This window comes from Drosophila santomea, chromosome 3L, assembly GCF_016746245.2.
Source record: "Drosophila santomea strain STO CAGO 1482 chromosome 3L, Prin_Dsan_1.1, whole genome shotgun sequence".
Lineage (NCBI taxonomy): Eukaryota > Metazoa > Arthropoda > Insecta > Diptera > Drosophilidae > Drosophila > Drosophila santomea.
This window is the reverse complement of record NC_053018.2, coordinates 3,703,144-3,718,591: the sequence shown is the minus strand read 5'-3', so window position 1 is coordinate 3,718,591 and position 15,448 is coordinate 3,703,144. Positions and strand designations below refer to the sequence as shown.

The 15,448-nt window shown below is 43.3% G+C and overlaps 1 protein-coding gene across 7 annotated transcripts in view; it reads left to right on the top strand.

Annotated features, from left to right (window-relative positions):
• LOC120448144 (Down syndrome cell adhesion molecule-like protein Dscam2) overlaps positions 1 to 15,448 on the top strand; it is a 43,463-nt gene that overhangs the window by 4,739 nt on the left and 23,276 nt on the right. For 6 of the 7 annotated variants that reach the window (XM_039629972.1, XM_039629975.1, XM_039629973.1 and 3 more), the window contains exons 2-7: positions 2,810 to 3,256; positions 9,380 to 9,516; positions 9,879 to 10,000; positions 10,080 to 10,138; positions 14,991 to 15,067; positions 15,259 to 15,448. In XM_039629972.1, coding sequence (XP_039485906.1) covers positions 3,205 to 3,256; positions 9,380 to 9,516; positions 9,879 to 10,000; positions 10,080 to 10,138; positions 14,991 to 15,067; positions 15,259 to 15,448 — 637 coding nt within the window. In that variant the 5' untranslated portion in view covers positions 2,810 to 3,204. The remainder of the gene's footprint in view (positions 1 to 2,809; positions 3,257 to 9,379; positions 9,517 to 9,878; positions 10,001 to 10,079; positions 10,139 to 14,990; positions 15,068 to 15,258) is intronic. The other variant, XM_039629970.1, reaches the window with a different exon arrangement.

Below are 15,448 nucleotides of genomic sequence, written 5' to 3'. Positions count from 1 at the left end.
TTACTTACTGTATTTTAAAATATGAAAAACAAAGCAGTTTTAAAATTGGCATACATTCAAGAATATTGTTAAATAACAAGCACCCTTGTTTGTTGACTCTACTTGCAACCCACTTAAAGGTAAAAGTAAAACACCCTGCGTCATTCCCTTCGCTATTTACACGTGACTTGAGCAGGTCGCACATGTTTTTTATTTACCCACGCAAAACAATAAGCTGAAAGCCATTTGATTTTGATTTATTGACGCACGTAGCGCACGAGGGTGTAGGAATAAGGGGTAAATGGGGGCATGCAACAAGCGAAACAGACTCCCAGACATGATAGAAATCGATGGCATAATGATTATCCATTAAAATAAATCACGTATTTGGCAGACCATGGCTGCCATACGGCACCAGACCAGACGAGAAAACTTCGTAGCCGGCCAAGCGTTGAAGTCTATAAATTGCACTTGTCTTGACCTCCCCAACCACATCCCCATCCCCATCCACATCCTCATCCTTTCTCCTTCCCATCCAATCACATAGGGAGCGGGATGGAATGGATGGATGGGCAGCCTTCAATGCACAAATTGTCACAGACAGGGAGCCCAAGATCGAGGAGACAACGTTAAGTGTAATATAAATAAATCGAAGCTGACTTCAAGTGTTTAAGCCGTTGGCAAAGACGCCTTGGAAACAGTAGATCAAAGGGATGGCTTTGAAATTGGAGAAGAAGCCGCTTACAAAGGCAGCTCACAAGTGTATTCCCACTTTGATGCAATCGTGCCCCTTTCGATTGGGTGGCAGACAAAGTTTGCTCACCCATCGAAGTCCATTTAAATGTTTGATTTAAGGTCTAGTCCTTCAGCAAGGAAACTACCAATGTCTTGCCTTCAGCGGTTTATGCTTGCTCGACTACGTGGCGTATACGTGATTGAAGTTTGTTGTGCTTGCATTTTGTGAATAATTATTATATCTAATTCAAAGTAAAGGCAATCCTTAAAATCCAATCGAGTTCCTACCCTAATTTTCTTCAAATTTTTTAGTTTAATTTTCGTTTCCGTTCATTTTAAATGAGATTTCCGGCTGATTTAGTTAGGGCGAACACGGATGCTCACCGGCGAAAGCTGCTTAGGCCAGCAATTTTGATTTTTTGCTGTCGCACTTTAAACTAATTGCCAGCAATTTAGCAAACGTTGGCAGTGCAATGCGGCGTATGCGTAATATTTATGTCTCCTCGCCTCCTGCCATCCGCCGTGTGTGCAAAGAGAGAGAGTCGGTTTTGTTTGCCCGTGCTGGCAGCAGCAGTTGGATAGCCCAGTGCGCACATTTGCCGCATAATTGCCAAGTCATGATTTTTTACACACCAAGAAGGAGCGGAGAAGAAAAATACTCGTACAACAAGTAACGAAGGAAATAAACGTAGCATTTTCCAGCAGCAGCATTTTCCCCCCGTGACTTTCCCCATTCATTTACCGCCCATTTTGCTGGCCGTCCGACAACCATTGTCTGTTGTTCCAGCAGTTTGCTGATGATATTCGCACTGGGCATAATTTCCATGTTGCTTAAGCGGCATTTTGTTGTTACTGCTCGTATACCCATCCACATACAACCATGTACTCCCAATCCCCCGGAAAAAAACCCCCCTCCCTGTACTCCTCTGTGCTTTATCGTTATTGACAGTTTTATACGTTTCTTTTTTATCTCCATCGCATCAAGTTGTCCTGTTCCTGTCCCTTTAGCATAGTTTCAAGTTTCGGCAAATATCGTTCGCTTCCTGCCGCATTTTTTGCTCCCCTCCGTTTTTCGAGAGTTTTTTTTTTTTTGGTTTTTGTCTACAATGTCCAGAAGCTTACCTTGGGGAGTCGTCTGGCTTTTGGGAGCGATCCTGTCATGGCTGGCCACAGGCAAAGTTAATGTAATGGTAGCCAGGCAATACAATGTAGGGGGGATTTTGTCGGAGGGGGGAGGAGGGATATGCTGAAAGGACTCCCACACACACGCGTGTCTTAGCATATTTTTGTCATATTTTGCATCCACGAGATACTCGTCGTCGTCGCATCCGCACACCCAGATACCCAGATACTCGGCTGCAGCCTCAACTTCAGATGAGGATGTCAGCACTTCAGTGGCAACTTATGGCGCTCCAATTTCGCGCTGATGCATAATTTTTCGCCTTCATCTTCTCGCATAAAAATGCGCTCAAAGGGGCGCAAAAGCCGAAACCCGGAAAAGCGGGGAAAACTATAGGGAGTCGAGTCCCAGCAAACACCACACATTTCCCAAGTGCCCAGATTCAGGGAATATAAACTACACTAGGGGATTTCTGAAACAAATCCTAAAAAATATTTAAACAAATATTTGAACAACTATTGTGTGAAGGTCATTTCAAATATTTATTTATGAACTGTAAATTATAATTATGTTTTTTTTTTATAATATCGTGTATAAGCTGACAGCTAGAATAAATTTGAGTTCATTAATTTGTATTTTTTGAAAGCTGGATCTATTTATAGTTTTTTTTCTCAGTTAAGACTTAGTTTAATTAACTTAACAATTATTTATCTGCGTGTTCCCAACTCTGTTGTTCCGCTTTCTGGAGCTCGTAGATCCCTCAGTGGTGCAACTGGGTTGGATGGGTGCTTTGTGGAGCTGACTTGACATGATTAATATCTGACTGACTGCCGTCAAGTGAAATCAAAAGCAAAAGCCGAAGTTCCATAGTAACCACTTGAAGGCAGCTTAAAGCCATTTGTATGCAATGATGGAGAAAGCTATCGTTTCCACTACATCTATAAATAAATACCAACTAATAAAGAATATTTTCAGACCTTTTATTTAGATATACCAATCGTATTATTTTGCTCTTTTAGGCGATGCATGAGCATTAAAAGCACTGGTCGCATAAATCTCTGCCAACGCATACGAAACACTAAATTCCGTAATTCGGAAAAACAAACAAACAACAAGAACAAGAACAACAATAACAAAAGCATCAGCATCAGCAGCAACAAAGTTGTGCCAGAAAACCATTAACATTTTCAGTCAGCTTCAATCAGAGCCACGCATTTGTGGATGTGAGAAAGAAATTAAATAAGCGAAACAAACAGAGCGAACGCGAACCAAAACGACAGCAATAACAAATAACAAATAAATCAAGCGAAATTCGGCATTTAAAATCCAAACATAAAAAATGTAATGGAAAGCATTAGTGCTCATAAAAAATGGATTTACACAGCCTTTTTAAGGCCATCCTGATCCTATATGTCATAAGAGGTGAGTATTTCTCCTTTTTCGTTTCTATTAAACACAGAAATTTAATCGCTGTGATACGAACCAGGTGTCATAACTGAAATAAGAACTTAACTTTACTTAAAAAGCCTTGATTACCTGGCTTTCTAGAAACCCAATCCTTGCAACTGGTAATAACATCGATGTGGTTCCAGCATTTTTAGCCTCATTACATTCCCCCTTGCATTGCCCGCAAAAGTATGCAATTAAATTTGCAACATAAGCGCAAGGAACAAGGATTCTCGATGGGGTTGTGTGGGGGCCTGTGGAATTGAAAAGCGAAAAGCATTTCAATTAACGCAACGCCACATAGGTGCATATATGCACATGTATCGCCGTTAATGAGCGACTGCCGCCTCAACTTTCGCGGGTAGACAAAAGGCTGGTTGCGAAGTTGCGGAGTTTGTGCCATAAAACTGAATTATTGAAAGGCACACGTTTCACTTTTGTTTTTGTTTGTGTTGCCATTGCGTGGCGCTCAAAGAAACGGAGTCAACAGCGAAACTTTGCAGGCCAGGACATCGGAGGACGAGCTGGAGTCACAGGACCAGCCGCAGGAGTAGGAGCGCCATTTATGAAACTTTCTGCCGTTGACGTGGCTTGACACTTCAAGCCATACACACACGCACACAAAAGAAGGAGAACCCCATGAACCCACTCACTCACACATAGACCCACACCCACACGAAACAGGCTGGATCAAATGTTAATTGCAGTTTTCGAGCCATAATTAGAGATCCTCATTGTCTTATGTGTCACGGCATTTAGCAACCGAATCCGTCTGCAACACCAAGGTGCATGCAACTCGGCGAAGAGCAAAAAGCGGCGGACAGGAGCGACTTACTCGGGCTCAACAATGCACAACTCTGGAGGAGTGAAAGAAGTTTTTCACTTAGCGAAAAATTTTGGAAAAGCAAAACAATGTCATAAAAAATACACATTTTGAAAGTACAAAAATTAATTTTTTCATTTTTAAAACAAGATTCGTAAGCTTGACATGTTATACTTTTAGCTTTTTTTAATCATCTAGAAAATGTTGTAAAGCCTATAGCTTGAAGTTTGTAGTAAGAATATTATATTCAAGAACATGTAAAATTACTACAAATCTTATTCATATAACAGAGTTTTGAATATGCATAAGTTTCTACACTCCCCGAATATTTTATTTATTTTATTTACGCCACCAGCAGCCTGGAGAAGTCAGGTGCGGAATGGCTCCTGGCAGGTGGGCTAAGCTCAACTTGGAGCAGCCAGAAAGCCAGCCAAGAATCCCCTGGCTTTTGGCTAAGATAGCCCTTTGCCAGGAGATTGCTTACTTCCCGCAAAGTCCGCCCCTGGGAGCTGCGGCTTCTGTGTGTGCCTCCTGCTGCAGTCCACCACGCTCCTCCTCACACCAAGTTCAACAACACGCCCTCGAAATGTGAATGACCCCGAATGTCACGTTTGCTAAGCGCATGAAAGCAGTGAGTTGCTCTATGGAGGATGGTGCTCCTCCTCCCCCTGGCAGTTCGTCACATCGCAACACAGCAGAGCAGAGCGCAGCAGGAGGGCCAAGATTATGCAGCTTCTGGCTCCTGACTGGTGACTGCTATTTTATGAAACAAAAACAAGCCCCAAAGAACCAAAGGACCAAAGCCAAAGGCAGGCGGGTTGCTTTTGTGTGGACCTGGCAACATTGTCCAAGGAGCAGACCGGGCTTAAGTCCAAAGCATGCAGAGCATAATCAGCTTCATCATCAGTAGGAGCGGCAGAAAAAGCAAAGCAATAGCAACAGCAGCAGCAGCAGCAACAAGCAGCAGCAAGCAGCAACAACACGCAGCAAGTAAAGAAAGGCCTTTACTGTCACAGTCAGCAGCAACATCATTGGACTCAACCAGCAGCAGCAACATCAGCAACATCAGCCCGCAGCTTAGCCATGGATGGAATACAAAGCACCGGGAAAAGGTCGACGAGGATGACGAGGACATGGTCGTAGATATCAACTGGCAGCGGCGGGGGGGCGCACAGAGTCGTTGATCTTTTGCTGATAACTTTGGCTTTTCGAGGAAAAACACTCGTCAAGGAAGTGTTGCGGGCACAAAAGGCCGGGATAAAACATGCTCAAGCCCACCACTCAGACTCAGGCAACGCATCTTAATTATTTTCGCACAGAAAATGCAGCTGCAAGATACGGGGTAAATGCAGGATTGAATAATGAGATTGCCCGGGCCAAATGCAGTTCGGTTTTAAAACATTCAAGCTTTCAATTTGAGCAATTTTCCTGTTTTTCAGCTTGTTTAGTCAAAGCAAGTCAAGTTGCAGCTGAAAGCCCTGGCTGCTGAGCGCCCTACGTGCCCTGACCTAAGTAAATACACTTTACACTCAGTCCGGATTCTACTGCACACACACACATCCGCATCCACATCCACTTCCACATCCATATCCGTGGAGTATTCCGCTTTGTTGCGCACCCAGACAGATGAAGATTTCGCTTCGACATCGCATTAGTCGGGGCTTTTAAGCAGAAAAATGCGTGCACTTGAGTGCCACCTCCTGAAAGTACGGAACACTCGGAGCATTCCGAATACCAGGAATCGCGGAACACCCAGAGTTCCGAGTCCCCAAAAGCAAACGCACTCCATCACTCATCCGCCCCGTGTGCTACTTTAAATATTAAACGATGCCTACTTTTCGGCGGCTGAATAAAATCTGCTCAGCCACTTGATGCTTTCTCAGTCTATTTATTTGCAGATTCAAATATTGCTGGTTAAGATTGAATGTATACAACGTACATATTTACCATTCTGCTTAAAGGCAATTTTACATATTAATGTAATTTGATTCCTTAAATGCTCAAATAATCAGACAAACGTTCGTAAAGCTTTGTTAGAATGTATGAAATATATTAAAATGTATCTATTCGCTTGTAATATTTCGGAAAAATATTGTGCAAGTGTGAATAGCGCACGATGGCGTACACTTTAACATTTATATTTTTCAAACCATTTCCCGACCCCCTAAAAACAAACAGCACTCCCGCCCCATCCCAAGATACATAGATATATATGGTATGTATATAGATATAGGGGCAGCGAAGACAATTTCCCTGCTCTTTCGGTCTCACGGCATATGCAAATCAGCTTTAATGTTACTGCTCTTGTTGCTCTGCTCGGCGATTTTCTTCTTTGCTGTCGCGAAATTGCGATTTCATTTAAATGGCGTGCGGGAAAAGTTTTTCTGATTTAGTGAGCGCTTTGAAGCGACCGGCAACTGAAAACTGGAAACTGGCAACTGGCAACTGGCAACTTCATTATTGTTTGCAGACACTTTTCGAAAAGATTTTTCCGCTCGCTTTGTTCTGGCGAAGTAAACGTAATGTGAATTTAAATCTCCATTCCATGGCTTGCTTTTTTGTTTTCCAAGTCCCCTGGATATTCTTCGTAATTAAGCACGGCTACACTTTTACACCAAAGGTCATTAAAATTATAATAATTACTTACAAAATGCATGGGTGATTCAAAGTCAGTTTTCAATGTGTCTGAAATAAGGATTGCCTATATACTTTTGTGTACTTTCAAATACTTTTTATAAATATTTCTTCATACCTTTTTCTCCCAGTGCATCTTTGCGTTGAGTAGTCGAAGTCGAGTGTGAGCTGAATCTCTTTCTCCCGCTGCTCATTTGCATTTTGTCAGCTCGGCTGTCAGTGGTCCTCCACTCCTGTTTTCCGCTCCTCTGTTTGCCAGCTTTTCCTTTCTTCGCCCATTTTCCATCTCCTTCGCAGCGGACCCATTCATTTACTTTTTCCAGCTCAGCTTCACGGCAATTTTTAATGATCCGTGATAATGATGCAGCCTGCCGCTGGCATCGCTAGTTTCATTTAGTTTTCCATTCTCCAGCTTGCTCGTTTCTTTGGCCCGTAATTGATTTTAGCTCGGGAAATGTGCTCGGCACTTACATTAATAAGCTCCACTTCCACAGCAGCTTCCTTGATTGACGCGCCTGACAAATCGAATCGAGTGCTCCCGACTCTGGGCCATCGCAAATGGACGCCATGGACGCCATGGATGGTGGCCATTGTCCAGCAGGAACCCTCGCATTGAAATGTGGGACACTTCGATGACAGTTTTGCGAGTGGCGAAGTGCTCTAATTAGCTTCAACTTGTGCCGGGCCTAAGACAAAGTTTTAATTGAAATCCTACCTGCAAAAAAATTTCCCCCACATCCACAAACGCACACGTTTCACAATTACAACTCAGAAAAATAAAGCACTACTCTTCGGATGGATAATTAAATTTTCATTAGACCTTGTCTGGCGGAGTAAAGTTTTGTGGGGGGCGAAACTTTATCTTAAGTGACTTAAAAACTAAAACTGCAAATTTAATGTGCTCCCCCGTCGTCATGTGGCAACCGCTGCAACGGCAAACACTTTTTACTTTCCGCAAACATTTTGCTTTTCTTTTTCCAGTCAGCTTTTCTATTTTTTCTTTTCCCCCCACCCCCATTTCTCGTGCATCCTTTTGCGGCGCATTTCCTTTGGGCATTGCAGTTGACAGCGTGTTGCCAGGCGAAGGAAAATCAGGACGACTGAGACATGAGGGGATCCTGCAAAGGCAGGGGGGGGCGTGGCAAGCGGCGGGCTACCGCAACGAAAGTGGCACAAACTTTGCAACACTTTGGGGCATGCAACCGGGCCCAAGGAGCTGCTCGGTCGTCGTTATCTGCCGCCTAATGCCTTTTTGACAAAACAATTTTTCATATTATTGCTCTAGTGCGGCGTTGCTGGGGCTGAAAATTGCTTACAAATTTAGTGTTGCATACTTTGCGGCTGCTGCTGTTGAAAGTACCACAAGGAGCAGCGCTCCTTTCCAAGTCCTGTTGCCTGGCCAGGCAACTGGGACTGCGACTGGGACTGCACTCGGGGCCAACTGCCAAAAACGGGATTCTTGAAGTGACAGAAAGTGATAGAAAGATCCCGGGAAAACCAACATTCGCAACAATACCACTGCACTCGGGCTAAAGTGTCCAGCCATTATCATTGTGGAATGGTTAGAGTAGATAATGTCCTTTGCTTCAGGGTTCAAACTATTTTTAAAATTTTTGCTAGCTATTAAATGCTAGCTGAGAATCCTAAAGAAGACTAATAACAAAGAAGGTAATAATAATAAGACTAAGGGGTTTTAAATGTGCAGACACATATTGAATGTTCTAAACTCACTACGCAAGACATAAAATTATATTCTGTAAGGTTTCCAATAAATTTTATAATTTTAAAAAATCGAGAAGTGGTTTTATTTCAATAGTTAAATAATTCATAAACAATAATTTCAGATGTAGTTTTCAATACATTTCCCTTTTAGCACGCAAAATTTGTTTGATCATAGTCCACATTTCCTCTTAAGATTTGGGCATTAGCTTTTCCTTATGATGACTACACATTAGATAGATATTTACAGCCTAGGCATACAGTAAAAGTAATCTAAAGTGCAAAATTTTCCCGCAAGACGATGTCCGAGTGTACAGGACACGAAGATGGTCCTTCCACGCTAAATTATTCATGTGTCATAGTCAGCTCAGTTGGTGCACATGAATTTCTGGTTATTTTCTGGACAGGAGACAGCGCCTTAACGTGTCCGGCCGCACAGCTCGGGTCCCAGAGTTCCAGAATGAATAATAAATAAGACATAAAAGCCGCATCACAGCCACATTTTAAAGCACGGCCGAAAATTATGCAATGCTCAGCGCCTGGTGAAGCAATTAGAGCCCGGCTTTTGTGGCCGGCGACCGCAACAATGGCCGGCAGGTAAAAAGCAATTGTCTCCGCAGCATCCTTTGTTGTGGGCCAACGGCACTCACGACGCCTCATTAAAATTTAGGCCAAGCCATCCAGCCCACTCAAGCGGAATTGTCCGGGAAAAAGCCAAAGCCAAAGCCGAAAGCCACTGGCCACTGCTTGCTACTTAATTTTTTTTTTTTTTGGGGGGGGTTGTAGAAAAGTTGGCTGGTCTAACAAAAATTGAAATTAACTTTGGCCAGCACACACAGCGAACACACAGCGAGTGCCAGCATTTAATTAAAATTTTAAATTTCACCGAATTTTCAACGAAATTCCTCCATCTTCTCTTGCAGCCGAGAGCAGCCAGTTTGTAAATGGACTGGATCTACAGGGACCGATTTTTCTCCATGAGCCACCGCATCGCGTCGAGTTCTCCAACAATTCGGGCGGACTCATAGAATGCTCTGGGCATGGAAGTCCCCCGCCGGAGGTGAGAACTTCTCCAGCTCCTTCTCCTTCTCCAGCTCCTTCTCCTGCTCCGTTTCCTTTTCTAACTTGGCTGGTTCCTTCTTATTTCATTCCTCGCCGCCATTTAATATTGCTGTTTAATTATGCATGGCTGTGCGGCATTTGGCGCTGCTTCTGCTCATTTACAAGTTAATTGACTGGCCAACAAGCAAATGCTAAACGCTGCCGAAAGAACACTCAACGAAATTATTACTTTTCGACTAATATTTTTATTTATTATTTTCATGTATTTTTCATATATTTTTCCCTGTAACTTAACTTGTAATTTTCCGAATGGAATTTTTTGAGTGCCCTTCTCACCGCACCTGTGTTTTCTTCGGCCAGGTGGAATGGACGCCCATCCCGCCGCAGCAGGACATGGTGTTCCAGCTCTCCAATGGCAGCATGATGTTCTATCCCTTTACGGCGGAGAAGTACCGCCACGAGGTGCACGCCACCGTCTACAGGTGAGATGGCCAGGATCGGAGCTTCCCAACTCCACCCATCACAGATTGATTGTTAATCCATTGTCCTTTTAACCGGCAGATGCAAATTGCGCAATTTGGTGGGCACCGTGCTCAGTCGGGAGGTTCACGTGCGCGGCGGTAAGTTGAAATAAATTTTAATTAATTTACGTAAAACACGACCAGCAAGCGAGCGAGAGGCCAGCAAAAAAAAAAAGATAAAAGAGAAAAAACATTGCGAATTTATAGCCAGCGAGTTGATTTGTGCTGACGAAGTGAGTTTGGCTTTCGGCGCTGTCGTTGTTGTTGTGGTTGTCGAAAACTTTGGCCTAATTGGAAAGTTTTTCCCGCTGCCCACGGACGCCCAACTGCGCCGCCCCTGTATTCCCAATCCGAGTCCCGATTCCAGTTCACATTCCCATCACCAAACCCATCCCATTTCATCCGGCAAAAGCCTAAGAGCAGGCAACGCAAGTTTTAATTACTATTGCTGCCGGCAAATGCTGTCGGCCAGGCGCCATCCCTATCCCCTACTTCCCAATCCCAATCCTCATCCCCATACCCATACCCATACCCACACCCATACCCATTCATTATCCCCACGAAGCCACCAGTTCCTACCAAATGCCGTCCAAGCCAAGCGGAAAAAAATGGTATGCTCCGCGCTAATTTGGCGCCTCAGTGTGTGAGAATTGACTGCGGGCAAAATACCCTAATGGCTGAAGGATACTTAGAGTTCTTTATGAAGTTAGGGAAGATATTGTTTTTAAGAGAAAAATTATAATGTTACACTAATCCAAGCATAATCCATATTGGTTATATTTAATGCCACATTTAACGTATATTTTTGAGTAATAAATTTATATTATTATTTCTTTCTTTATTTAAATGGTCCCTAAGCTAATGTACCGCCACATTGAAGAGTATTGGATATTCGCCCAATTCTCGAATCTGCCAACCGCTTGGTCAGAATATTCAATATTCATGTTATCCGCACTCCGCAAAAAAAAAGGCGCCTAACTGCTCCGCAAAACTTTCTCATTCTTCGCTAAACTGCATTAATGAACTGAAACTTGGACATCGCCGTCTTGCGAGGCAATCATTTTGATTGCCATCACATGTCGCATAGATTTTGCGGCTCATTGGGCACCACCACTTGGCTTGGCCCAAAAGACGAAGAATGAAGAACAACAATTAGCAATGACCATAAAAGATATGCCATGTAAATGGGTTTCGGGACTTGCACACAGAGCCAAAGGCTAATCCACAAAGGGACCACTTGAGTTTTGGGCTGGCGTTTAATTAACGGGAGGGAAGAAGTGGACAAGACCACGGGAAGTCAGTTCAAAGCGAAACAAATGGCACAAAGTCGCAACCGCAAGGATCTGAGATAGAGTCCGATTTCCCACGCATAGGTATATATGTACATATACATATCTATATATATATATATGCACCAGATACGAGACCATGCGTAGCCTTTTGTCCATGCAAAGTTCCAACGTCCGGTGGCCATTATTCAACAGCTAACTCAACGTTACGTATACGCCATGTCCTCCGGCTTATTTTATTTGCGGTCTCCCTGGGCATTTTTTGGCCAGTGTCCTGTTCCCTTCGCCTCTGTACTTTCTCGTCTTCTTTGTTTCCGTTTGGTTTTTATGTGCGCCAGAAATTGTTTTTTTTTTGCCCCCGCTTCGAAATTCCTGGCGAGAGCTTTCCGCTTGAACAATTTGACAGCGCGTAGATTTGGCGCAAAACGTTTTGCCTAATTTGCAAAACTTCTCGCAGAAATCTGCGATCTCTGCTGGCCAGTAATTCAGTAGCTAATGTGAGCATTTTGGCCCAGAGTTCTCGTCGTCGTAGTCGTCGTCGTTGTCTTTAATTGGCAGCGCTTAGTTTGATGCGGGGTCCTTTGGAGCTGAAGGAACTCGAAGAATAACTTGTGGAACCTAGAAACCAGAACTTTGGAGGGAGTTTGCTAAGTGCGCGTAATTAGCGCAACTTTGCAGCAGAAAGAACAAAAAAAAAAAACCCTTGACAAATTCCCTCCATATATATTCAAGTCAAGCTTAAACGCAATTGCTGGCATTTGGTTTTGTCAGGCCGCAGGACATTCACAACCCACAAACCCCACAACATCCCATCCTGATCCCTTTTCCAAAGCGGAGCAGAACTTCTGCTGACAGTGATGAATGATGCTGGGAGCCACAAAGTTGCCGCAGCCACGACTTTTCAGCGCTGACTTTTCCTGCACTTTTGCATTTCATCAAACAAAGCAGCACATGGATGGGAGGGGGGCACCCCTTTGGATAGACCACCATGCATAGGTATACTAGGTAGTAGGTAGTAGGTAGTAGGTGCTCCACACTAACCATACAAAATGTGCATATAGAAAAGTCCTTGGCACATCCTTGCAAGACTCTGCGCAAAGTTTGTGATTGAGCTAGGAAAGTTTGCCAGTCGACTGCCGCTGGCTGCTTGTGTATGAAACCTGCGTAATTTGTTTCTAATTAGTTGAATGCACATTGTTGAGGATGCTCCACCTAAGTTCGCCACCAATTCCCCCCACGAACGGCAACAGGATACGGAGCTTACAGAGTTTAGCATGTGAAACTTTTCATTTTCGAGTAGAAAAAAAAAGGAACTGATTATTCAAGTTTTTCCCTTTGCTTTTCCTGTCACACACATATTAACATTGCTTTTCTATTTCGGGAAATTCATTCATGTTGCAATGCTGTCGGAGCTCATCATCTAATTGGCAGTGATATGGAAAATTATTATTTTACATCATAGACGTGTGCTAATGATTTGTAAATTGAGAGAATTGTTTTTTTTTTAAAGCAACGTATGAAATTGAAGCCAGGAATCGTTTCACATGATTTTCGGAATTGAATAAAACTCATATAAATTAGTTAGTTGTGCATATGTACCAACTGATATCCTTTTTATCTCGTGGATAAATCGGATTCGGCATCAGAAAATCAGTCAGATGAAATGAAATAAAATCCGCACAATAATTGCAAATCAGCGAAGACTGGCATACCAAAAGCGTCTTTCCGGCACGCACATCATAAACATAAATTTTCCCACCCGCCCCCTTCGAAAGAAAAACTTTCGCCACACACAAAAAAAAACGGAAATGAATTTCCGCACAAAATCCGAGTGCAACGAATGTCGCCCGCTCTCTTTTTGCGCACTTACTTTGTGCGGCGACTATAAACTTGGCTTTCATATTTACTTTCCTGCCCAGCTGTCCTGTTCCTGTCCTGGTCCTGTCTGCTCCCCTTTTTTTTTTTTTGGTAACTCCCCCAACTAAAACCGCGCCCCTCCGACAACATTGTTGTGCGCCCGTGTCCTTCGGTGGCGCTATTTCCATGCAAAATGCAACATGAAAGGCGCAAAAACTTATCCCTTGCTGAGAATAGAAAGCTCTACGCCCGACAAAAAGACAAAAAGGCAAGGAAAATCCAACAAAAATGGAAGGAAGTGCACAAAAAATGCACAAAAAATTGGCCGCTTGTTCGGGAGTCCTGGCAATACAAATAATGAAGATACAAAAACAAAATTGTACTAAACTACGCAGAGCGGGCAGAGGAATTATAATAAAATGTTGTCACAAAGTTTTTTCAGTCACTCTCATAGCATACCAACAACCAGAACAACAACAACAAAAGCAAACAATAACAACAACTTTTCAAATTAAACTTTTATCCAATTTCGGCATATTAAAGTTGGCAAACAAACGGCGAACCAGAAAAAGTCGAGCGTGATCAACATTTGCGAGCGCTTTCCATTTGGGCCAAGTTTTCGCCTCCGTTTTGGAGAAAACGCCGCTGGCCAGCGCGTACCTAATCTATTTACGATTAGCCCTCGAAGGGGAATCCCCAAATCCCCAATCCCCGATGAGGGCCAACACCGGAACGCACTTTACGCACGCCAGCTGGCAATTGCCTTTGTCCGTCTTAATTAATTTGCCAACTGCCAGCAGCAACTAGACCTGTGCTAAGCTTTTGGCTGAAAAGTGCAAGGCATTTGGTCACCAGCACAGTGGTCGAGGGGTGGAGAAAGTCTGAAAGTATCTTTTAAATATTATATCAATATTATATCAAAAGAAAAATATGAACTATAAAGGGATCTATTTTTATAACAGCTCCATATTTAATATTAAAACATATTTTGTCTTACATAAAGATGTTTCCTAAATGAACTAAAATAATCTAAAATTTCAAAACTTTAATAATATAGTACTTAAATGTTAAATAATCTTAATATCTGTGCTTCATTGCTGTTATGGTTTAATCTTCGCTATATTTTGATTTTAATTACCATTTCCATCAATCTTCAACCACTGTGCTACGGCGCACTTCTGTCAGTGCCAGGATCCTTGTCATTCTTAATTTAGCGCAGAGCTCGCAGAGCTCGCAGAGCTAAAAAATCTTTAACTCAAATTGCCAAATCCAATTTTTTAACGGCCTTGTCATCCGCCCCACCCCCCTTCCGCCCACCGTGGCGAACCGAACTCCACCTTCGTCTGGCTGACAAACGGCAACACTTTTGTAAAGTGTCACAATGTGTTGGACATGTTAGGGCAGACGACGGGCTTTGTTTTTCCGCTTTTCCCTCTTTCCGTTTTCATTTTGTGACGGCGAATGGAGGGAAATGACTGAACTTAATGTGGCACATATTTCGGCTGTCGCTGCCAAGCGGATCCCTTTTTTTATGTCGTCCTGCCGCATTAAAAATTAAAACTCGCACAAAAAAGAAACACAATACAGGAGTCAAATGCAAGGTCCTTTGGCTAATAAAAACAAAATGCCAACGGCGGCGAGTGGGAGGTGAACATAATTGTTTCGGGTTTCGGGTTCTGTTCTTGAGCTCAACGTGCCACAGTGGCCGGGCCACGTTGCGTATACGTAATATTTCAGTCGCTCAGCAACATTACGCTTAAAAGCCAATGCCATTTGCATAAAATATGCTTTTTAATTCGTTACAGTCGTCAACCAGAAGTACGCGGTCCAGGTGCACGATGAATACGTGATGACGGGCAACACGGCGGTGCTGAAATGCCAGGTAAGTGCACACACATCCATCCATCATCCATCGCTGTCGTCACCAAGGGACTCCACTTTTGGTGCCACTTTCGCTTGGCCGAAAAATGCACTTAACCCACAAAAAATCTGGTTATGCGAACCAAAAACATGGCTTGCTCATCAAATTTGCTTATCGCACACCCGCAACTCGGATGTGTGCTATTATCACAGGTGCCCAGCTACATGTCGGAATTCGTATTGGTCACCGCCTGGGTGCAGGACACCGGTATGCATCTGTATCCGAACACGGACATCGGTGGCAAGTACACGGTGCTATCGAACGGCGAATTGTACATAAATAATGCGGGGCCCAATGATGCGTACAAAAGCTACACATGCCGCACTGTAAATAGACTGACAG